Here is a 25,586-nt window from a genome sequence, read left to right as displayed (position 1 = left end):
TGCCATGCGGCTGCTTCCCACTAGCTATCTACCTTACTTTTGTTAGTGTATATATGTCCATGCCTCTCTCTCGCCCTGTCACAGCTCACCCTTCCCCCTCCCCATATCCTCAAGTCCGTTCTCCAGTAGGTCTGTGTTTTTATTCCTGTCTTACCCCTAGGTTCTTCATGACATTTTTTTTTCTTAAATTTCATATATATGTGTTAGCATACGGTATTTGTCTTTTTCTTTCTGACTTACTTCACTCTGTATGACAGACTCTAGGTCTATCCACCTCATTTCAGATAGCTCAATTTCGTTTCTTTTTATAGCTGAGTAATATTGCATTGTATATATGTGCCACGTCTTCTTTATCCATTCATTTTATGATGGGCACTTAGGTTGTTTCCATCTCTGGGCTATTGTAAATAGAGCTGCAATGAATATTTTGGTACATGACTCTTTTTGAATTTTGGTTCTCTCAGGGTATATGCCCAGTACTGGGATTGCTGGGTCATATGGTAGTTCTATTTGTAGTTTTTTAAGGAACCTCCATACTGTTCTCCATAGTGGCTGCACCAATTCACATTCCCACCAGCAGTGCAAGAGTGTTCCCTTTTCTCCACACCCTCTCCAGCATTTATTGTTTCTAGATTTTTTGATGATGGCCATTCTGACTGGTGTGAGATGATATCTCATTGTAGTTTTGATTTGCATTTTTCTAATGATTAATGATGTTGAGCATTCTTTCATGTGTTTGTTGGCAGTCTGTATATCTTCTTTGGAGAAATGTCTATTTAGGTCTTCTGCCCATTTTTGGATTGGGTTGTTTGTTTTTTTTGTTATTGAGCTGCATGAGCTGCTTATAAATTTTGGAGATTAATCCTTTGTCAGTTGCTTCATTTGCAAATATTTTCTCCCATTCTGAGGGTTGTCTTTTGGTCTTGTTTATGGTTTCCTTTGCTGTGCAAAAGCTTTGAAGTTTCATTAGGTCCCATTTGATTATTTTTGTTTTTATTTCCATTTCTCTAGGAGGTGGGTCAGAAAGGATCTTGCTGTGATTTATGTCATAGAGTGTTCTACCTGTTTTCCTCTAAGAGTTTGATAGTTTCTGGCCTTACATTTAGGTCTTTAATCCATTTTGAGCTTATTTTTGTGTATGGTGTTAGGGAGTGATCTAATCTCATACTTTTACTTGTATCTGTCCAGTTTTCCCAGCACCACTTATTGAAGAGGCTGTCCTTTCTCCACTGTACATTCCTTCCTCCTTTATCAAAGATAAGGTGTCCATATGTGCGTGGGTTTATCTCTGGGCTTTCTATCCTGTTCCATTGATCTGTCTTTCTGTTTTTGTGCCAGTACCATACTGTCTTGATTACTATAGCTTTGTAGTATAGTCTGAAGTCAGGGCGCCTGATTCCTCCAACTCCATTTTTCGTTCTCACTATTGCTTTGGCTATTCGGGGTCTTTTGTGTTTCCATACAAATTGTGAAATTTTTTCTTCTAGTTCTGTGAAAAATGCCAGTGGTAGTTTGATAGGGATTGCATTGAATCTATAGATTGCTTTGGGTAGTAGAGTCATTTTCTCAGTGTTGATTCTTCCAATCCAAGAACATTGTATATCTCTCCATCTATTTGTATCATCTTTAATTTCTTTCATCAGTGTCTTATAATTTTCTGCATACAGGTCTTTTGTCTCCTTAGGTAGGTTTATTCCTAGATATTTTATTCTTTTTGTTGCAATGGTAAATGGGAGTGTTTTCTTGATTTTACTTTCAGATTTTTCATCATTAGTATATAGGAATGCCAGAGATTTCTGTGCATTAATTTTGTATCCTGCTACTTTATCAAATTCATTGATTAGCTCTAGTAGTTTTCTGGTAGCATCTTTAGGATTCTCTATGTATAGTATCATATCATCTGCAAACAGTGACAACTTTACTTCTTCTTTTCCGATTTGGATTCCTTTTATTTCTTTTTCTTCCCTGATTGCTGTGGCTAAAACTTCCAAAACTATGTTGAATAAGAGTGGTGAGAGTGGGCAACCTTGTCTTTTTCCTGATCTTAGTGGAAATGTTTTCAGTTTTTCACCATTGAGGATGATGTTGACTGTGGGCTTGTCATATATGGCCTTTATTATGTTGAGGAAAGTTCCCTCTATGCCTACTTTCTGGAGGGTTTTTACCATAAATGGGTGTTGAATTTTGTCAAAAGCTTTCTCTGCATCTATTGAGATGATCATATGGTTTTTCTCCTTCAGTTTGTTAATATGATTTATCACATTGATAGATTTGAAGAATCCTTGCATTCCTGGAATAAACCCCACTTGATCATGGTGTATGATCCTTTTAATGTGCTGTTGGATTCTGTTTGCTAGTATTTTGTTGAGGATTTTTGCATCACTGTTAATCAGTGATATTGGCCTGTAGTTTTCTTTCTTTGTGACATCCTTGTCTGGTTTTGGTATCAGGGTGATGGTGGCCTTGTAGAATGAGTTTTGGAGTTTTCCTCCCTCTGCTATATTTTGGAAGAGTTTGAGAAGGATAGGTGTTAGCTCTTCTCTAAATGTCTGATAGGATTCGCTTGTGAAGCCATCTGGTCCTGGGCTTTTGTTTGTTGGAAGATTTTTAATCACAGTTTCAATTTCAGTGCTTGTGATTGGTCTGTTCATATTTTCTATTTCTTCCTGATTCAGTCTTGGCAGGTTGTGCCTTTCTAAGAATTTCTCCATTTCTTCCAGATTGTCCATTTATTGGCATAGAGTTGCTTGTAATAATCTCTCATGATCTTTTTTATTTCTGCAGTGTCAGTTGTTACTTCTCCTTTTTCATTTCTAATTCTATTGATTTGAGTCTTCTCCCTTTTTTTCTTGATGAGTCTGGCTAGTGGTTTATCTATTTTGTTTATCTTCTCAAAGAACCAGCTTTTAGTTTTATTGATCTTTGCTATTGTTTCCTTCATTTCTTTTTCATTTATTTCTGATCTGATTTTTATGATTTCTTTCCTTCTGCTAGCTTTGGGATTTTTTTGTTCTTCTTTCTCTAATTGCTTGAGGTGCACGGTTAGGTTGTTTATTCGAGATGTTTCCTGCTTCTTAAGGTGGGCTTGTGTTGCTATAAACTTCCCCCTACAAGGCAGATTTTTCTAATGAAGCCAGTTAAGAATGACATTGGTCATCTTATTACATAGTGATCTTATAACACTGAAAACATTCAAGCACAGGCCAGATGATTGCTCTGTGATGCTGTGAAAGATTGCTCTGCATCTGATTATAAAACAAGCACTTAATGTGTGTCAATCACTGTACTAAGTGTGTAAAAATAACAATAGTAATAGCTACACACAATAATACCAGCTGACCTTTGTTTAGCACTCATTATGAGTCAGGCATTGGGCTGAATGAATTACATATAGTAACTTGTCATTTTAGCTAGAAAGTAGGAGAGCCAGGATTCAAACCCAAGCAGTCTGGCCCAGAATGCATCTCTGAGCAACTGTGCTATCCTGCCAGTGAGGAATATGTAGGTCCCCAGTCCCTCATCTGAAATCCTTGGAGTCAGCTGAGTTTCATTCAGAGTCTTGCAGATTTTACAAACGTAATGCTGTGCCTATACTCTATATTATTTAATGTCTCCTGCAGGGTCTGCAGTATGCTATAATCAAGGGTGTAACATTTGTTCAGTAAAACTCTGATAAACAATAAATATGGCAGAGAGCACTACTGATCCAATGTCCATGTGCTTTGCTCTATGATCACATGATTAGGCCGTATTCCCAGCCTCTCCTGCAGCTAGGTGGCACCAGGACTGAGTTTTGACCACTGGGAGATTAGTGGAAGTGACCACATCTCCTTCCTCTGTCTTCCCATCTATGGAGACTGTGAGGTTACATATTTCAGTTTGCCTTCCAGCAAAGTAGGAGGAGGCTGGATCTCTGCATGACTACATGGAACGGAACCCCATCCCCACTCGTATTTCACTGTGTGTGAGTGGTAAATAAGCTTATACTGTGTCAAGCTACTACGATTTGCAAGTATTAAAATAGCTTTTAATGTCTTCTCATTAATGTGATCGATGGATAGATAATGGATAGTAGATGATAAAGGATAGAGATGATAGATATAGATAGATAGATAGATAGATAGATATTAGAATACTTTCATGCCATTTCAGTTCAGGTTTTGGCATCAAATGAGTTTTGGCACCAAAATTCACCACCTCCCCTGTCTTCCCGGTAAAGGTTTTTCTTTTTCAGTTTACAAAAGCATTTTTGGATGGGGGTGGTAAGTTGCAGATAAAAAATAAAGGACCTGTATTACTTGCCACGTATTAGAGATGAGGAATTACAAACTTAGGTTAAGTGACTTGTCCAAAGTCATATAGTTAGTAAATGGCAGAACCAGGATTGAACCCCAGCTCTACCTAAGTCTCTAAAACCTATTGGTTTTAACCAGGGGTCATCAAACTTTTCTGTAAAGGACCAAACTGTAAATATTTTTGGCTTTGCAGGCCATATAGTCTTCATTCTACCAACTCAGTTCTGCTGTTGTAGACAAAAGCAACCACAGACAAATCCGAAATAAGTGACCATGGCTGTGTTTCAATAAAGCTTTATTAACAAAAACACATGGTGGGCCGTATTTGAGCCCTGGACCATAGTTTTCCAACCCCTACTCTTAACCCTCACAATAGATTGCCTCCTGCAGAGGGAGATACTGAGGCACTATGTTTGCTGGAAGACATCTGAGATGGTCTTCTATGATTTGATTACTGAGTATTATCACCAATGTTTACAATTACCACTCAGTAATTCATCCCACGCAGTGATTACTGAATGACCCAATTGCTGACTGCAAAAGCAACCCTGAACTTTTACCACCATTTCAATAGTTAACTTTTCTAGAATATTACCATCAAAGCAGTGCACTCCTCTGAGCACATCCCTAATGGCAAGTTTACTTGAACTGTTGAGTCTGAAAATGTATTTTTCCTTTGGAACAATTCTGGAATAGCTATCCCTGCTTACTACAGGTAACTGACGATTGACAGCAGGACTGCCGCAGTCCAGAGCTTTAAGAAAACACCATTCACTGACAATTCAATTATGACAGAATGAAATGTGAGTGGTACCCTGGGAGGCATTATAAACCCCCCAAAATAATCCCTTTGTCATTCACAGTGATGAGAAAAAATGGGTTTTTTCTCCCCAAATATCAATTATGGTTACAGGAAAACTTTCCTTCTAGGATGAGTCATTTCTGTCAAGTAAAATAGCTATTTTCTTTTCAGATGTCAGGCATCAAGGGGAATTATTTAGGCAATGTTACCAATAGGTATAGAATTCCATTTTGTTAGATTAAATCATTAAGTTTTATTATATCTCTCAACACACACACACACACACACACTCTTACACATCCTGTCCACATAATTCTCCTCTTCTTTTCTTGTGCCCATTCCAGGAGCTTTGCTCTTTGGCGAAGTAAAGGGAAAGGTAGCTGAGATGTCCTTTCATTTCGTTCCTTCATTTAACAAATATTTTTTTGGACTTCCCTGGAGGGCCAGTGGTTAAGACAACGTGCTTCCACTGCGGGGGTGCGGTTTCAATCCCTGGTCTGGGAACTAAGATCCCATATGCAGCACAGGGTGGCAAAAAAAAAAAAAAAAATATATATATATATATATATACATATATATATATATTCAACGTGCTGGGGATACAACAGTGAACAAAAGACACAAATTTTTGTCCTTATGGAGCTGACATTCCCCCATTTTCATGACTAATTTTTGTAGAATCCAACAATTCTTGCCATAAAGGTTCTTCAACCTGGGCCTCACCCATGCATTTCTATTGATTCCCGAGGACTGTGGCCATGCTGCATGTGTCCTAGTTTTTGCTTGTCACCCTGTCCTTCTGGCCTGCTCTGTCCTTATAGTCTTTGTGGGGTATCTAGCTCCTCCAGCCATGGCTGCCCTTGTCCACATTCCTGTGGCCCCCAAGGGCAAGTTCTTTGAATCCCTCTTATCATACACTGAAATGTTTAATGAAAGTTGGGGTAGCAGAAGATTATTACAAGAGGGACAAGAGAAAAAGCATCCAATAAATATCTCTATCTGCTTCAAAAGTCTGAAGGTCAGGTCCCTCTTTTTATAAATCATCTTTTAAATAAACTTTTTATTTTAGACCAGTTTTACATTTACAGAAAAACTGCAAAGATAGTACAGAGAGTTCCCATACACCTCACACCCAGTTTCCTGTTATTCACATCACGCATTAATATGGTAAACTTGTTACAATTAATGAACTAATGTTGATACACTATTATTAACTAAAGTCCATGCTTTATTCCGATTTTCTTAGTTTTTACCAAAAGCCTTTCTTCTGTTCCAGAATTCTATTAGGATCTTACATTACCTTCACTCACCATGTCCCCTTAAGCTCCTTTTGGCTGTGACAGTTTCTCAAATTGTCCTTGTTTTGATAACCTTGACAGTTTTGAGGAGTTTTGGTCAGGTGTTTTGCAGAATGTCCCTCAGTTGGGATTTGTTTGATGTTTTTTCTCATGATTGGAATAGGGATATGTGTTTTGAGGAGGAAGACCACAGAGGTAAGGTGCTTTTATTATTACATAACAAGAGTCCATAGTATCAACATGATTTATGACCGTTTGATGTAAAACTTGATCACCTGGTTGAAGTAGTGCTGGTAATTTCTTTACTGTAAAGTTATGCTTTTATCCCTCTTTCCAAACCATACTCTTTGGAAGGAAGTTATACACAGATCACACTTACAGATTGGGAGTTATGCTCCGACTCCTTAAGGGTAGAGTGTACACATAGTTGATTTGGAATTCTTCTCTTCCAAAGAAGAGAAGGATTTGTCTCTTCTCCTCCATTTATGAATGTATTCCACCAGTGATTCATATCGGTGTGGACAAATGGACATATATTTTATACTTGAGTTATAGTTCAATATTTTATCTTTTTGCTTAAATTGTTCCAGCTGGGCCACTGGAAGCTCTTGCAGTTGGCTTCAACATGGCCCCATCATTGTGGTTGTTTATTTTTTTGTTTTGTTTTGTTTCTTTCTTTGCTCATTCCTTACTTTTGGACACTACAAGATGCTCCAGCCTCATCTTCTATTTTTTCTGACCCGGTCCTAGAATTTTTCAGTCTCCTCTTTTAACACTCCAATCTCCAAGGAGGTGCCAGAAATCTCTTCTCATCTGAAAAAGCACATGCTTGTGAGTCAGAAGGCTCGATCCAAACTCTACCACTTCTAGCTGGGATACCTGGGGCAGGTTCCTCAATCTCTCTGTGCTTGAATTTCCTCAATGTAAAATGGAAATAATAAGGATAGATATCTCACAAGCTCGTTGTCAGATTAAATGATGAATCTAAAGAGTTTAGAAAATGGTCTGGCACAATTAATATGCTCAGTAATGTTAGTGATCCTGTATAACAACTGGTCAGTCTCTCTCAGAGAACTGGTATCAATTTCTCTCTGTCTCTGTCTCTCTCTCTCTTGCTCACTCTATTTTCTTTTGTTTCCTGGGCATCTAACTGTTGGGATTCTTCTTCAGCTGATCTTATCTTCTTATTCTGTTCCTAGTCACACATGTATTCACATACTGACTCACTTTCCCTTTTTAAAAGCTAAGGCCATTTTCTAATTCATTTATCCATGTCATTTCATGGCAAGAATTATGAATTCCTGGTACCTCCAAACGTTCTGCAAATGTTATTAGTAAAATTGCAATCACTGTGAGTCACTGTTTCATATCACCGTACAATTATGTCCTATAGTATCAGAAAAAAGAGATGTAGCATTTGTTTATATCATACTTTTCTGTGTAACCACAGCCCATTGCTTCAGTTCTAGACAAAATGAGAGCCTGGGCTTTGAGTCAGAGTTCTGGGTTCAGTTTCCAGCTCTAATTCTCATTGGCTGCATCCCTTGCCTCAGTCATGTATTTTCTCTGAGCCTCCATCTTTAATATAAGGACGACAATACCTATTCGCTATGGTTATGTGAGGCTGACATAAAGTAATGCATAGAAATTGCCTAATACCAAGCCCCACACACTTATCGATAAACTGTCCTCATTACTACTAATAAATTTCAGTGTTCCCAGAGCCCTTTAACCCAGGAATTCCACATCTTTCCTTAGGAAATAAGTCAGAATGATGGGAAATAGTTGGAGAAAAGTATTTACTATAGCGTCATGTACAATAAAGAAAAATTTAAATTAATACACATATATACCAATAAGAAAGAATGGTTAAATAAATTAGAATATATTCATAAGACAAAGCAGTGTTTCACACTCGAGATTGCAGTGATTACCAGGTGGTAAAATTGATTTAGACATTAATGACAAGAGTACTAAAAAATTAATAGAAGAGAAATGGAAATAGACTAATAACTTTAGTTTCTGGTGTATGATTTTGTGTGTGTGTGTGTGTGTATGTGTGTGTGCTTGCTTAAGTACTAGGCTGCCATTTAAATTGTAATTCTTATTGTGGTTTGGGGTCCAAAGTGTCCAAAATTCATTGTGCTAGTATTATTAGATTAGACCATATGAAACTATCATATGAAATTCTTGGCAAACATGATAAAAAATATGGGCAATTTCATACAGTTAAACCTACTTTGTAGTTATTTAAATGATGTCACAGTGAATTGTCAGTGATATTGGAAAATGCTTGTAATTTAAGTGAAATAAATATAATTTTATATATAATATATGGCTTGTACTATAAGTATATGCCAAAGTATGCATTAAAAAAGAGTGGGAATATTCAGTGTGAACAGGTGATAGGATTATGTGTGATTGCAACTTTCTTCTATAGTTTTCTGTATTTTTTACCTACATCAAGCATGATATTTACATATACATTTATTATATATTTGTGATTTTTGTTTAAAACTTATTTAATTTTTAATGGCCTTCAGGGAGATCAAACCACTTTCCTCTAGCTTAATGTGGCTGGTTTCATCTTTTAAGATATTAAATTACTTAACTAGAATTGTATATCAATCAAGGTAAGTATTTTATCTCTTTCACCTGATAAAATTAGGCTACAAATCTTGGGAAATATACATTTTTCCTTTTCAGACATGTTGATATCTTTTATTAGTTCCAAACAGAAATGCAAACTTTAGGTAGTACCTGAAATTGTATCCTTCAACCACTATGGAAGTTTAACTCCAGTCAAGGGAGGTCATATCAGAGAAAATAAACAACTTTAAAAATTTTCCTAAAAATGTAAAAGCAAGCATAAAGTAAGAAATATACTAAACACATGTATGACTTTCCAGGCCTTACCTGGGTCCAGTCATGTATACCATCTAGATGGTCTCAATAACACATACTCTCTCAAGGCTGGGTCTTTGATGCAGCTCCTAGTGTGGGAATGGTGGGCAGAATGTATGTAACCAGCACTAAGGCACCAATTAAAGGTTTGGTCGATAAACAGAGCTAACTATAGAACAAGACTAGGTTATTATAGGGTCATTTCTCTATGCCTTTTTCCTTCTATTGCCTTTATCATAAGATATTAGAAACCAGAATTCAGTACCAATCCCCATCTATCAGTTTTGTACATTAGGGAACAGATGTAACCTTTCACAGACAAAAGTAAGGTGATTGTGAAAAGTACTCTTGAGAGTTGTTTGGTTTTTTTTTAGCCTTGTAACTCCTGCTTGACAGATTTCAATTACCATTCAGAAAAGCATGGAGCAAGAACAGTACAAGATACCTTGAGTCTTTCATTTTCCTTTTGCACAAATAGTTATTTCCTGTTCTGAAATAACTGTTTATTGATATCATCCTGCAAGATGGTATATTAAAAGAGAGAGGGGTGTTCAAGGTTCATAGCTATCTTTCAATGTATGCAGTTTCAGGATACATAGTATTTAAGAGAAAGATGGGAATTAGATGTCAGCTTGTGAATCAGGGTACTTTTTTTCACAAATAATAGAAAATCATACACTAACAAAAACAATATAACTGTATTGGCGAATAAGAAGTCCAGGGGCTTCCCTGGTGGCACAGTGGTTAAGAATCCGCCTGCCAATGCAGGGGACACGGGTTCGATCCCTGGTCCGGGAAGATCCCACATGCCACGGAGCAACTAAGCCCGCAAGCCTGCACTTGAGCCTGCACTCTAGAGCCTGCGAGCCACAACTACTGAGCCCATGTGCTACACTACTGAAGCCCGTGTGCCTAGAGCCCATGCTCCACAACAAGAGAAGCCACCGCAATAAGAAGCCCGTGCACCGCAATGAAGATTAGCCCCCACTCACCGCAACTAGAGAAAGCCCACACGCAGCAACAAAGACACAACGCAGCCAAAAAGAAATAAATAAAATAAATAAATTTTAAAAAAAAAGAAAAAAAAGAATAAGAAGTCCAGAGATAGGTCTGGCTGCAACCTAAGAGTGGGCTCCCTCGTGGTTACAAGAAGATGCCAGCAGCTCCTGAGCTCCAGGCTTGATTTTTCCCCAGGCAGGAAAGAAAAAGCATCTCTGTCATACCCCTTCCTAGCAGAAGTCCTGAAAATCACTCATGTAGACTGGGTTCAGTTGCAGGCCAACCACAGATCCAATTGCCTTGACCAAAGGAATAAAAGGTGCTTCCTGATTTTGCCCAGGGCATGGCTCCATCACTAGAGCCACAGATGGAGTGCGCTTCCACAGAATTGGATGGAGCACCAAATGGAAATAGGGGCCAACTAGGGAGGCAAACAACAAAAGTCCACACATGACTTTAAATCTCCCATTGTTGCTCTGGCCTATTCTGCTTGGTGATGGGGCCAATGCCAGTGATGGTTCTTGCAGGCCAGTGGTTCTCGAAGTGTGATCCCTGGACCAGCAGTATCAGCATCTCCTTGGAATTTATTAGAAATGTAAATTCTTGAGCCACACCCCAGACCTAATGAATCAGGAACTCTGGGGTGGGACCCAGCAAGCTGTTTTAGCAAGCCCTCCAGGTGATTCTGCAGCAATCTACATCTTGAAAACCAATGCTCTAAGCATATCTTCATGGATGTTGTGTCCAGCCTCTCTTTTCAGCTAAAGGCATAGAACTATTACTTTGTGATTTGAAGTGACAGGTAAGGATTATATTGATAACCATCCACCTCATCTGGCTTTTCAAAATTGTCCAGCAATCCTTCTCTGGTAAGCCTACCTTCCCATGCTCTGCAGTGACTATTTTATACCTTCCAAAAAAGCCAAAGCTTATATAGTTTGCAAGTTGTATACTACACAACTCCAAGGAGGGTCATTACCTCTTAATTACAGTATATTATATACTACAGGTTTAAATATATTACAACAATTTTCCAGCAGATGGCAGAAAAATATTTTGAGGGAGCTGCAGCTTCCCGTAATTTGCACAAGTCACCTTATTGTCCAGGAGCAGAGCTGCCTCCTTGTCTCTCCTCAAACCTTCAGTTCTTATCCTTTCCACCATGTCCTTCACTCCCAAGCAGACAACACCCATTAAAGGTCTCAGATGAGGACTCGTTCATCTTCCCACCTCTTCTCAGCTGTGGGCATCTGCATGGTGTTCTCCTTCCTTCTGTATTAGCTGAGGAAATGTGCCTCCTCTCTTCCCAGGGCAGACCATCTCCATCTCTCCCACCATCGCAGGAGTAGTCCACTTCTCTCTCTCTCTCTCTCTCTGTCTTTTTCTCTCTCTCACACACACACATCTTTAGTATTTTCCTCTTTTTAGATTCGTCCCTTCAGTGTTTAAAGTGCTCATCTTCAAAACTCTCTTCTGTGATCCTGTCCTCCTCTTCAGATATAGCCCTGTCCCTCTGTCTTCACATGCAGCCATGGTTGGTGAATTTTCTAACAGTCTCTATCACTCTTTGCTCCCTCCCCTCCACTGAAGCTTCTCCCTTTAGTCACTGGTGACCTCCATGTTGCTGACTCAGTAAGCTCTTTTCATTCCCCAGAAGATTGGTATCAAGATGAACCATCCTTTCCTAGTGAAATGCTTTCTTCTCTTGACCTCTCTTACCTCCTGAGAAACTTATTTTCAAGATTTGTTGCCTGCGTCTCTTCTTTTTTCTGCCTACTAAGGAATTCTTGTGGCCTCCTTTATAACAGCAACGGAAGGATTAAAATACCTAGAAATAAATATAACTAAGAAATGTGAAAGAACAACTTGGAAAAAACAAAAGGCCTTAAAATGTATTAGAGTTTGGTGTGCTGAATAAAGACCCACCAAAAATGTCCACATCTTAATGTCCGGACGTAGGATGTGTTATCTTTCATGGTAAAGGAGGTTTTCTGCAGGTGTGATTAAGGATCTTGAGATGGGGAGATCACCTTGGATTATCTGGATGGGCCCAATGTAATCCCAAGGGTCCCTGTAAGAGGGAGGCAGGAAGATCAGGGTAGCAAAGAGGAGATACTACAACAGGAGGTTGGAGTACTGTGTTTTGAAAATGGAGGAAAGGGCCACAAGCCAATCAATGCAAGTGGCCTCTAAAAGCTGAAAAAAGCAAGAGAACAAATTCTATCCCTAGATCCACTGGGGAGACTGCAGCTCTGCCTCCAACTTGATTTCAGCCCAGTAAAACCCATTTCAGACTTCTGATTTACAGATCTGGAGGATAATAAACAAGTATTATTTTAATCCTCCAAATCTGTGGTAGTTTGTTATAGCAGCAAGAGGAAACTAACATACTCAATGACAAACACAACCTGGACAAGGGAAAGGTTTCTTATTGTCTTGAATAGGAAGACTCATCAACATGTAGTTGTCAGTTCTGCCCAAGTTGATCTGTAAATTTACCTCCAGCTCAATAAACATCCCAATAGGGGTCAGGTGGAATACTTAAATAAGGAAAAATGGAAAGAAAATAGCTGAAAAAGAAGGGTTAAGAGGAAATAGCCCTTACAGCTATTAAAATTACTAAAATGTTTTAATAATTAAAACAATGTAGTAGAGGTGCTTAGATAAACAGATATACTATGAAATAAAACATAAGTTCCAGAAATATAAATACATAAAAGAATTAAGGATATGATAAATCTTGCATCTCAAATCAGTGGGTAACAAATAATATTGTGAAACCAGACAGCTATCTAAAAACATTGGGTAAATTCCAAATGGAATAAAGATTTAAATGTAACAACGTAAACCTTAAAAGTACTAGAACAAAAACATGGGAGTATCCTTTTATAACTTCAGAATGGGAGAGGTCTTTTCAATATGACAGAAACCAAAAAATATAAAGTAAAAGGCTGACAAAATCTAGAATATAAAGCTAAAAAGATGCCTACTTTACAAAAATCAATGTAATAAAAATTGAAAGAAATGATAAACTGGGAAACAATACTTGAAGATATATCCCAGACAAGGGCTAATTTCACTAATATGTGAAGAGTTTCTATAAATCAAGACATTTGGGAAAAATGCTCAAATTTATTCATAATAAATAACAAATTTTAAGTAATCTGAGAAAGAAATATTAACTTTAAGATTGAAAAAGATAAAAAATTTGATGGCATATAGTACTGACAAGCTATACTATTCTCATATACAGATTTTGAGAGGGAAATTTGGGGGGAAATTTGAAAATAACTATAAAATTTACCAATGTTCAAATCCTTTGACCCAGCAATTCCACTTCTAGGGACTCATCCTACAGATATACTTGTTCAAAATGTAAGTTATGTATGTATAAGGTCACTCTTTGTGGCTTTGTTTTTAATAAGATTGGAAATCTTTAAATATTCATCAATGGGAGATTGGTTAAGTAAACTATGATATATTCATACATATGCAACAGTGAAAAAGACAAGAGTTATTTCCAAGATTTATTGCTAAGTTAAAAATAAAATAAAGTACAGAACAGCCTGTTAGACTATCATTTGTGTAAATAAATATGCCTTACACTTGTATATGCACAAAAATTCTTTGGAAGTGAATACAAGAAGCTACTAACGCCAGTTGTCTAGGGGAAAGAAATAGGGTGAATAGGGTCCAAGAATGGGAGGCATACTTTTTATCAGTAATCTTATATATTTTAAAATTTTGAACTACATGAATGTCACCCATTAAAAAAAAAAGCATTTAAAGAAATTAAGACAGGAAAACAATTACAAAATGTTGGAATGTAAAAATGTAGAGAGAATACAAATTCACCCAGAGGCCACTTCTGCATTTCCCTTTGTTACAGGGAAGAACAAAATCTGACTACATGTTGGATCTGTTTCTTTTACTTTAGCTTTTGCTTCCCCGTTGCTTTTGTTCACTAAAAGGATACTGTCTATACATAATGGCCTGCCTCGGGGAACACTGCCCCTCTGCCTGAATGGTAAACCAAAGTGCCTTTGTTCAGGGAAGCATCCTGACCCTGTCCACCTGTGAATGGCTGCAAGAAAAGAAGAAATTAACACATCCCCTCCCTGAGGCTGGCCATTCCAGGAGATATTTGCAAGACTCATGGCCTTTTTACTTTACTTCCTCACCTCCTCCCTCTCTCTGTTCTATAAAAGAAACTGGCATCCAGACCCTGATAAGATGGTCTTTCTGAGACACTAGTCTGCCATCTTCTCGGTCTGCTGGCTTTCCGAATAAAGTCATATTCCTTGCCTCAACACCTCGTCTCAAGATTTACTGGCCTGTCCTGCGGGGAGCAGAGAAAGCTTGGACTTGGTAACACCTTCTGCTCTTTCATTCCTACCTAACTACAGATTGTCAGTTCTATGTGAGATCAGAATTCACCATATTGTAATGTTAACCCTGCCTACAGAACAACAAATATATATGAATTTGATCAAGTTAATCTGGTTTGCCTGCCGTTCAGTCATATCAGCCTAACAGTGATACTGACTGAGGTTTCCATTTACTTGGACAAACACATAGCCGATGCCCTTGCCAGACACTGTTATAAACAGCTTAACTCCTTTAATCCTCATAAAAAATTTAAGAAGTAGATACTAACATATCCCTTCTACAGATATTGAAAATAGAGGCAAAAGGATGGTAAGTTGTCTGAGGACAGAGCTATCAGATGAAACAGCTGGAATTTGAATTCAGGCAGCCTGGCTTTCAGCTCCATTCTCTTAACTTCTGCCCCCATGCATATTATAACTTGATTTCTAAATAAAGCCTTCAATTGGCCTGTATCTTAAGGACAGCTCATATTTCTTGTTAGCAGATCTTGTTCATGGGAACTGTGTTATGTATGTGCTTGTATTTTTAAAGTTACAATGTTATTAGATTTTCAGTAAAAGAATTGTGTGCACTTGTAGTGGAAAGTAATACCACTTATACACATGCGTCTTGTTGTTTGGGTGTCTGTTCTGACACAATTTCCAGTTCCAAGGTTGATTTAAGTCACAGTTTCCAATTAGAAAGTAAGAATATTAAACCTAAGGAGTGGTTTATGCCCACAAAAAATCTCTGGAAAAAAAGATAATCAGGAACACATGGACCATTTTGCTATAAATAAATGGTTCAAAATCCAGAGGGTTGTAACCCTTGCTTCCATCATTTGACAGAGAATTATATTAGAGTTTGTGTTTTACTTTTCTTTTTTAGAAATGTCATATCAAATTATATTTTTATTTTTATTTTTTAGGATTTCATCAAGGGTCTTTCCATTTTGCTCCGGGGGACAGTACAAGAAAAACTCAACTGGGCATTTAATTTGTATGACATAAATAAAGATGGCTACATCACTAAAGAAGTAAGAAATGCCTCACCAACACAGCTAGCTTTCAGACCATTTTCATTTTTTCACTTCAAAATGTTAAACAATCGCAATTATTATTTTAGAACCACTTTTTCAGGAAGTCTAAAATATTTTCTGTAGTGCTGGGGAAATATTCTGATGAAAAATTTGGAATGCTAGAAACAGTTTATGGTTAATCTTCAAAGTAAATATAAAACATAGAAGGAGGGCTTCCCTGGTGGCACAGTGGTTGAGAGTCCACCTGCCGATGCAGGGGACAAGAGTTCGTGCCCCGGTCTGGGAAGATCCCACATGCCGCGGAGCGGCTAGGCCCGTAAGCCATGGCCGCTGAGCCTGCGGGTCCAGAGCCTGTGCTCCGCAATAGGAGAGGCCACAACAGTGAGAGGCCCGCGTACCACAGAAGAAAAAAAAAAAAAAAAATAGAAGGATTACATCCTGATTTCCTAATAGCATTTTAATGAATACTGTACATGGAATAAAGATAGTAGTTGGAATCAAATAGGAAGAAAATATATCCACACGTTAGAATATTTGGCCTGTAACCTTTTTTCTATCATATAATGTGGTCCATATGGAAACAGATGCAATTTTAAAATCGTGTGGATTATGTAGTGACCTGTACTGTGTGGGAAATGACCTGATGTGATAGTGGAGCCCCAAATAAACTCCCACGTGGGCTATCTAAAAAGGAAGCCTCACAGACCAAATTCAGATGCTCATATCAAGTGGTTTAATAAATTAATTTAAAACACAGCAAGAAGCAAGGGGGGGCAGGATGGGGTAAGATAACAAATTTAGGATGGAGTGGAGGTAGGGTTGAAAGACCACATTACCTGAAGCCTGGATGTGGTTCAATGTCCATATGTCCTCTTTCTCTCACTAGCTTTCCCCCGAGTTGAGTTTTGAGCATTGGGCTCTTCAAATAGAAGGTATCTTGGGCCAATGACATCAACTTGCTCTATTGAAGACACAGGGACAAGTTCACCTGACCACAGTTACAATGTGACAATTAACCTGATCAATGGCCATGGGTTTTATTTGTTGAGCAGAAGACACATGGGGCCAGATGGGTCTCACAAATGGGTGGCTTAATTAAGACCTCATGAGTATTAAGTATTCAGGTATATCGAGCATATCTCCTGGATACTTAGTGTCTCTTGTATATTTAGTACACAGTAAACATTTAGTACTCAGGTGCCTCCAGGATATTAGGTATCTCTTGGTCCTTTGATCCCTTTCTATCCCTTTCTATGTTTAACATAAACATGCTGTTCTTACCATTTACACCCAACACATCACATGAATTCTATGTCAAACAAACTTCTATGCTCAAAACATCTTAAAGGGCTTCACGTAAAATTTACAAACTACAAATTGCTTTATCATTTAAAATGGAATTGAATACTCTCAGAAGTAAATATATATTACGTCCATATTATTGACTTAATCCATATTCTTCTGTGGAAACTTCGATATGAAGGAAACAAGTGTAAACAATAAATCTGAATGTCTAGGTTAACTAGATATTATTTTCACTAAGATTGAAAATTACAAATCAAAAACTAGATTTTAATTTAAAAAATTAAAATTTCGAAGTGTTTCCACGGTCATATTTTGACTAATCTACATGTGTGACTTTAGTTAAAGCCACAGTAGGAAAAACACAATGAAAACCCTAATGAGCTTTGAGACTTATCAGTTTTAGTATAATTCTCATGATGTGGAGTTTATTTTATTCTCAATAAACAGAAATTGATAATCAACATATAAAATATATAATAACTCAATAAAGCAAAGATAGCCAATGTGAAGTCTAGAGAAGTCGAAACATTAAACCAGAATGTTTCTTTCCTGATCATGTTAGATACATGGGAATTTTATTCATTTTGAAACCAAGATCCGACTTGATTCTTACATTCTGATTCTGCTGCTTTTAAGGCATAAGGCCATTGGCTTTTCCTCTGGGACAACCAAGACATTTAATGAAGAATCAAAGAAAAATAAAAAATTTGAAATTGAGTAGGGATAATCTGTCAAAGCTTCTCGGAGTGGTTCATTTTCACATTGCATGAGGCTTCATGTGACTGCCTTTTCCTTTTCAGGAAATGCTTGATATAATGAAAGCGATATACGATATGATGGGTAAATGCACATATCCTGTCCTCAAAGAAGATGCTCCCAGACAACACGTTGAAACATTTTTCCAGGTAGGAATGCAATAGAAGTCAGAGAGGAAGTGAAATTAAGAGCAAATTTCCTGATGTTTGCAAAGCATCATGATGATTCAAAAGAATGTACAGGAAAATAATTTTTACTGAAAGAGACAAAACTATAGAATATTTACCATCATACTAATTTAGTAATTTTGGTTTTGAATTTATCATAATATTGATAACTCCACTTATTGAACACTCACCATGTCCTGGATAGCACACCAAGTAATTGCCATGTCTCATATGTTTTGGGGTGTTTGTTTTCATTCATTTCTCACAAGCCCCTATGAGGTTATTTATAAATCCTCATTAGCCCCATCTCACAGATGAGAAAACCAAGGCTCTGAAAGTTTCAGCAAGTTGCCTGAAGTCTGTCATAGCTGGAGGGCAGGATTTTACTAGAACAGAGTGACTCTAGATCTATACCACATTCTATTGAAAAGGCAACAGCCTAAAATCAGTCAGCCACGATTCTTATCACTAAGAAGCTACTAGTTTGTGCTCTGAAGCAGTTCCTCCCCATAAAATAAGCAGCTGGGCTTTCTTTTCATCAGCTTCAGCTTGTTCAGTTCAGGGTGAGGGTATCAAGGGGTAAGTCTGAGCAAATTTTTTTGTTCTTTTCTTCCTGAACAGAAAATGGACAAAAATAAAGATGGAGTCGTTACCATAGATGAATTCATCGAAAGTTGCCAAAAAGTAAGTAACGATAGTAAAGGAACTATCCCTTTTGCTTCCTTAACAGCTGAACTTGGTCCTTCCAGCCAGCCACCATGAACTGAGCAAAGTATAAAGATCATATGCCTAAGATCACCACTTCTACATAGCTGAGATGAGTAAGCCTACCACTGTGAAAACAATCACCAATTTGCACATTCAGTTCATCAGCATTCATTGTCTATCCCAAGGCAGGCTATGAGGGAAGCCCTGGAGAGATGAAGGTTGCACATGTGTGTTTTTGCTCTTCAGATCCTTTACAATATTCATCACTGAGGATAAAACATATGTGAGACTTGAATTGTTCTTTCCCCAGAACTAGCATATAACATGTAACTTGTCTACCGTATCCTCCATAGATTTAGAATTCCAGTACAGCCAAGAGTGTATCACTGGCCAAACTTATATCCGATTTCTAAGAGAAACATCATTGCTTCAATGTATGTGGACAACAGATGTCTTTGGCTGAACCAGTAATGGTCTTCAGTCACAAAATTAAACAGCAGAAAATTCTCCCTGAGGAAAAGTCCATGTGGTTCTCCACCATCTGGTGGCAGACCAGTATTAGCATACCTAGTTATTTGACTTGACGTGGGTAGAATCACGATTAAGAATTTTTAAAATAATTATGGAGACAGGACTTCCCTGGTGGCGCAGTGGTTGAGAGTCCGCCTGCCGATGCAGGGGACATGGGTTCGTGCCCCAGTCCGGGAAGATCCCAATGCTGCGGAGCGGCTGGGCCCGTGAGCCATGGCCACTGAGCCTGCACGTCCGGAGCCTGTGCTCCGCAACAGGAGAGGCCACAACAGTGAGAGGCCCACGTGCCGCAAAAAAAAAAAGAAAAAAAAAATTATGGAGACAAAGAAGTTTGCTGGTGCTTTAGTTTTTCTCATTATTTTCAAGTTGATATACTTTCCCTTTCCTGATGCCTGCCTTTTTCTCAACTCACATTTCAATACGACGGTCTTTGAACGAACTTAGTGATATCAACCTACTTAATGGTGGTATTGTTACTTGGCATCTAGTAGTGGAAGGCATCATTAGTTCTGCTACCATTTTCCACTGCTATAAACAGTCACAATCTCCAAGTGCCCCTATCCTGCCCTAAGTCTGTCCCCCTAAGTTTCTAAGGAACATGCTAAACTGCAGACACTGGGCAATGGTTTCTCACAAACAATCCTTTCTCTGGCATTGAGAGACCATTCATTTTTAAAGATTCCCAAAGTCCACACAGATTAGCCCTAACAGACTCAGAAAGAGAGGTGTAATTACTGCAAACCTGTCTCCTAAACCCCAACCTCCAATCTTTATGAAGTTGGCTCTTGGCTCATACACAAACCCTGTATCCTTCCATGTGTACAAGTCTCTGTGATTTGGCGGGCGGTTACCTAAAATGCCACAGTTTGCATTGCTCGCTTTGATTATGCTCTGCGCCTCTCCAGTTTCCATGCTGGCATTCTATTAATAATTTGAGAAATAGCCCCTCTTAACACCGAGTCAGAGTTAAATAAAGTGTTTAAAGCCTAGTAGACTCAACAAAATGGGCTCTCCATACTTATCTGTGTGGAAAATGGGTAGAAGAGTATTTACATTTGCAGACCCCTAGTATCTGAACATTTGGCATAGGCGTTGGTGGAGGGTGGCAGTACTTAGAGGCAAAACAGTGCACTTTCCTTTGCCGATATGGTGAACTTAATTCCACGTTTTCTCCCTTACAGGATGAAAACATCATGCGCTCCATGCAGCTCTTTGAAAATGTGATCTAACTTGTCGAATGCGTCCTCAATCAGACAAATGTGAACGATTCTATCGCACAAAGCTGGAGCTACCACTTTTAGCATAGATTGCTCAGCTTTACACTGAGGCATATTATGCAAACAAGCTTTGTTTCAATATAAAGCAATCCCCAAAAGAGTTGAGTTTTCCATTTATAAATTTGCATCCTTCTCATAATGCCACTGAGTTCATGGGATGTTCTAAGTCAGTTCATACCCTGTGAATATTCAAAAGTAACAGGATCTGGCATATAGTTTTATTGATTCTTTAGCCACGGGATTATTGAGGCTTTCACAGTATCGGTGATTTTAAAATATCTGTGTTTTTTGCTATTCATTTGTATGTATTCAGCCCCAGGATTTTAAATGGTTTTCTGACATACTGGCATCTGCACTTAATTTCCAGATATTAGTTTTCATGTTTGTATGCTGTAATTCCATTTATACTTTAAGTAAACAAAACAAGGTTACTACAATTGGGAAAAAACAAACAAACAAACACACAGTCCCAGTTTCTCTGGATTTGCTTCCTTCTGTTAAAGACATTCATTTACCTGGCATTTTTTTATAACATGAAACAAGTCAGTTTATCACCAGATGTCAGCATATGCCTAATAAAGCTTATTTAATAAGCATTTCTTAATTTTTCATAATACATATTACAGCCAAGGCCTACATGATGTATGTAATTTTGGATTTGTTCAGTCCTACAGGTTGACTGTTATGTCACTAAGTGGAAGTCCAAGAAGGTGTGAAACAAAGCAAGGATGTCCACAGGCTTAGCAAAGGGTCAGGACATCTGTCATCCAGTATGTGGCAATGCTTAGCAACAAGTAATCCTTAACTGCATTCAAGGCCTATTCCATCCTCTTTCCTGACTCCCTCATGGCACCTTTACATTAGATGCCATTTAGGGACAAACAAACCTTTGCTACCCTAATGCCTACCAAGAACAAACAGCAAGCAGAATTCACTTTGAAAGCACCAGTGATTCCATTATATCGAGAACTATAATATCAAAATTTAATAGAAAAGGAATATAAGTGCTAAGCAACTCATCTGGATTGTATTATGATTTAGCTCATCATAAAACTCCAATAATTCAGATTATTTTTAATGATCTTAAGCCAAAATTGTAAAGTTGCCACAATATTACTAAAGATACACACACCTTCCCTGTTTGTTTTGCAGAAATATCACAAAGACCAAGAGGCTAGAGTAGGAGGAAATTTGCAACTGTCTTTGCAACAATAAATCAGGTATCTATTCTGGTGTAGAGATGATAGGATGTTGAAAGCTGCCCTGCTATCACCAGTGTAGAAATTAAGAGTAGTACAATACATGTACACTGAACTTGGCCATCACGTGTTTGTGTAAATTCAATGTGCACATTTTGTATTTCAAAAAGAAAAAATAAAAGCAAATAAAATGTTTATAACTCTACTGTCTATGTTACAGGTCTTTATTACAATAAATTTTATAATTACTAGATTAAAAACGTTACATTTTTCTTATGGCATTTTTCTAAAAGGTAGAGATCTTGGTCTTTGGGTGGAGCTAAGTGCAAGGATAGAGGAGTCAGGGCAAGGCCAGTGGGCAGGCAGGCCTGTGAGCAGATGCGACCTGAGGATGTGACTAGACACTTGAGGACAGAGTGTGCCAGCCAGGGGACCAGGAATGATAGGAGCTCTGAGGGAGGAGGAGCATTTCTGCTGTTAACACTCTTCAGAAACTCCTCGTATTTTAAGTTACATCCGTGAGATTGGATCTGAAATGAGAATTACAAAAAGATCACTCTTGGTACCTGAGGATGGAGCAAAGAAAGGGTGTTCTCCGAGGCTTCTGGGACAGAATATTGCTGCCCCTAATCTCCAGCCCTTCAGAAGTCTGTTAGCCTTGGATTTGGTGTGGCCAGCCGGGTCCCTAACGGCGCTCTTCCTGCCCAGATGTTTCTCTCCCTCTACTCCTTTCCCTGTAGAATGATCCAGAATCAGCTTCTGTAACATCAACATTCAGAGCTACACTTGTAACTTACGTTTTAAAAGCTTTTTCAACTGAATTAATTGTTAAACATAAGCAAGCACAACAAAATCACTGAATACATGTAAGACTTTTAAGATTTTAATTTCTGAGTATCTTCATGTACTGAATATCAGTATTTTCAGACTATGAATTACAAAAATAACATTTACTTAAATTAATACCTAAAGTTTAGGTAGTTTTATTGATTTGTAATAAACAACCATACTTACTTATAAGAGAACTTACACATTAAAAATTTTTTTCTTAAAACTAGAATACTCAAAATTATTTCCAAGCATTCTACGTTATAAAATACATATTTACAAACAATAATTAACAGTGAATTCACAAATGTTTGTCCACTATTTGAAATTTTCATAGACTTGATAAATATAAAACCCGGAAATGGCAAAATGTCTAAAAGTAAGTGCATAGCTACACACGAACTGTATAAATGTTATATATAAAAGGCACTAGAAAATATATACAAACACATCCATTGTAAACCAAATAACTTGCTCACACAAACCATAAAAAATATGAAAAAATAAACCCCACGAGATTGTACTATTATAGAACTTATTTTTTAATAGTTTTCCATCAACCACTCTTTTTTTTTAATGAATAACTTGTACTATGATTCAGTGGAATTGTGTATACTCATCTAAAGCCAGGAATAATGAAGGGTGGTTGTGATTTACAGAAGAATAAAGTGAAGTGAATCTGAAAAGGTTCCGTGTATACCCGTGGTCAGCGTTTAACACCTGTCACCAGGGCTAGTTTCTTCAGCAGTATATAGAGCAATAGGTTGGAATTTTAGATTTGATGATGATAAGGCTTCCCTGTCAACAGAAAAAAATTTAGCCTCATTAGTATCATGCAGGGTTCCCCTAAGAGGTACTACATTTGCAGGAGCATGCCTAAAAAAGTATTCAAAACTCCAAACACACAAAATGGGATAGGAGCAGAATGATGGAAACAGAACTTTTTTTCTGAGTTAAATAAAATATACGTTGTCTCTTTTTGTGGTTTAAAAATATTTAACTAGAAAAATAGTTAGGAACCAGACTACCAGTACTTGAATCCAGCTTCTGCCAGTCACTTCACTGTCAAATCTGGGGCTAATTACTTCTCTGCATCTCAGTTTCTAGCTCTTTACGGGGGGATAACAACAAAAATCCACCTCTGAGGGATGTAGCGCAGATTAAATGAGTTTAATGTCTAAAATATACTCAATAGAGTACCTCTCATGTAATAAGTTCTTACTTGCTCGATAAAGATCAGGATGTATATGTGTATGTATTTTTTTCAAGACTAATGTGTATATCGTTTAAAAAGAAAATTAGGGCTTCCCTGGTGGCGCAGTGGTTGAGAGTCCGCCTGCTGATGCAGGGGACACGGGTTCGTGCCCCAGTCCGGGAAGATCCCACATGCCGCGGAGCGGCTGGGCCCGTGAGCCATGGCCGCTGAGCCTGTGCGTCCAGAGCCTGTGCTCCACAACGGGAGAGGCCACAACAGTGAGAGGCCCGCGTACCACCAAAAAAAAAAAAAAAAAAAACAGAAAAAATTAAATCAGGCTGAGAATGAACCAATTTCAGTTTAAGGCAGATAGCAAACTGATTAGTTCTAAAAAATGACACTGGCTGTCTGTAACTGATATTTTAGTTTCTCTAGAAGTTGAGTCTTTTCATCATTGTGATACACGTGAGCCTTAAGAAATGAGAAACTATAATATTGAGAAGAATCTCTCATAAAGACTCATCTCCAATATTTAAAGAAAGAGAAAGATGTAAACATTTAAGTTTTTAGAAAGGAAAGAACATCATTAATTTCATGATGGATTATAAAGTACCTAAAGCAAGCACAATAATAATTAAGCCAAGGGGAAGTCTTTGATATGTGATTGAAACTTCCTGTTGCAATTACATTAATTATTACTCAAATATTATGTAGGACATTAGAAGGGGGAACAAGAAGATCAAAAGTATGAGGGAATAAACAACACTTAATAGTCCTTATAACTTCAAAATCTTTTTAAATTCTGTATTAGCATGATTAAAAACTAATGAGATTGAGTGGCAATAAGAGAACTTCCTTGCTAGCTATCACTGGGACCCTTGGATTGGTCACCTACATCCTCAGTATTCCCCCTCCAAATCCTAGTGTGCTATTTCTAACCTGTATTTACTCAAAAACTATCCCCTCCTCCACCACCCCCCCCCAAGAAATCTAACCTGCTGGGCCCACCCCTTTCTAATCGCCCATGTCCCATACCAGCACAGGATGTGTGAAAACCATCTGGGGAGAGTTTCAGATTGAAAAGCCTTGCCATGTTATTTAGCATGTGTTTATCTGCATTTCACAGAGAGGAAAGGGCAAATTATTTCGCATTCCAATTCTCAGAACAACACATTTGTAAGCAAGAAGAATCTCCTTTCTGCTGGGAAGGGACACTGGATTGACTGCGGGATGATTCTGTGCATCTCAACAAGGTGTCAGAAGGCTAACCCTCCGCCTAGACCCACACACAACAAAGAAATTCATCATCTAGTAGCCCAGGGACTGACTTCCTCCTCATAAACTTTATTCTAGGCATTCATCATGAAAAGAATATAGTCAGTTTTAAAAGTCACTGAAATTGGTCAAATTAAGTAATTTAGGCAATGCTTAAACTCAAACATCTGCCGTTTTAAGATTGTATCGATCACGCAAATTTTCTTTATAATCAAATACCTAGAGTGTAACTAAGTTCTACAATGTTAAGATAATCACATGCAACTCTATCATTAAGATCTGATTAAATGTAATCTCCAAAACATGGTGGAATTACTACTGCATTATGGAAATATTTCCAAGACTAGATTATTTGAACACTTCTTTCAAGTGATGAAAATTCAATTAACCCAGTTATTTCACAACACACAGACAGTAATGCAATCCCCCACGGCTCTGCACCTTCTTGCAAGCTAGACTAGTCAGCTGAATCATTCCTCTGTGTGCATGTGAGCATGCTCGAGCGAGCACACATGCCTTCCAGAGAGAACAACGCAGCCACCTGGGAACCTCATTTCAATCTTCGATTATGGGCAGATTGTAAATTTTTCAGACAGAGAAGATGGCAAATGAAAGGAAAAATAACACTTTTTCTTCAACG

General features: G+C 37.9%; 2 protein-coding genes across 19 annotated transcripts in view; one reads left to right on the top strand and one right to left on the bottom strand.

The window, feature by feature from the left end:
* KCNIP4 (potassium voltage-gated channel interacting protein 4) overlaps positions 1-21,853 on the top strand; it is a 1,191,601-nt gene extending 1,169,748 nt beyond the window's left edge. For all 6 annotated transcript variants that reach the window (XM_067735633.1, XM_067735629.1, XM_067735632.1 and 3 more), the window contains 4 exons: positions 15,595-15,702; positions 17,811-17,915; positions 18,555-18,617; positions 20,354-21,853. In XM_067735633.1, coding sequence (XP_067591734.1) covers positions 15,595-15,702; positions 17,811-17,915; positions 18,555-18,617; positions 20,354-20,401 — 324 coding nt within the window. In that variant the 3' untranslated portion in view covers positions 20,402-21,853. The remainder of the gene's footprint in view (positions 1-15,594; positions 15,703-17,810; positions 17,916-18,554; positions 18,618-20,353) is intronic.
* PACRGL (parkin coregulated like) overlaps positions 4,574-25,586 on the bottom strand; it is a 36,858-nt gene continuing 15,845 nt past the window's right edge. For 3 of the 13 annotated variants that reach the window (XM_067735636.1, XM_067735635.1, XM_067735638.1), the window contains exons 9-10: positions 23,177-23,274; positions 21,857-22,382 (exon numbers count right to left, since the gene is read on the bottom strand). In XM_067735636.1, the coding sequence (XP_067591737.1) occupies positions 23,218-23,274 (57 nt within the window). In that variant the 3' untranslated portion in view covers positions 21,857-22,382; positions 23,177-23,217. Of the gene's footprint in view, positions 7,209-16,415; positions 16,694-18,124; positions 18,547-21,856; positions 22,408-23,176; positions 23,275-25,586 lie in introns of those variants that run through there. The other 10 variants (XR_010942938.1, XR_010942941.1, XR_010942943.1 and 7 more) reach the window with 10 other exon arrangements.

This window comes from Pseudorca crassidens, chromosome 4 (genome assembly GCF_039906515.1).
Source record: "Pseudorca crassidens isolate mPseCra1 chromosome 4, mPseCra1.hap1, whole genome shotgun sequence".
In the NCBI taxonomy this organism is placed as follows: Eukaryota; Metazoa; Chordata; class Mammalia; order Artiodactyla; family Delphinidae; genus Pseudorca; species Pseudorca crassidens.
Note: the sequence above shows the minus strand (reverse complement) of the source record. Positions and strands in the feature narration are given on the sequence as shown.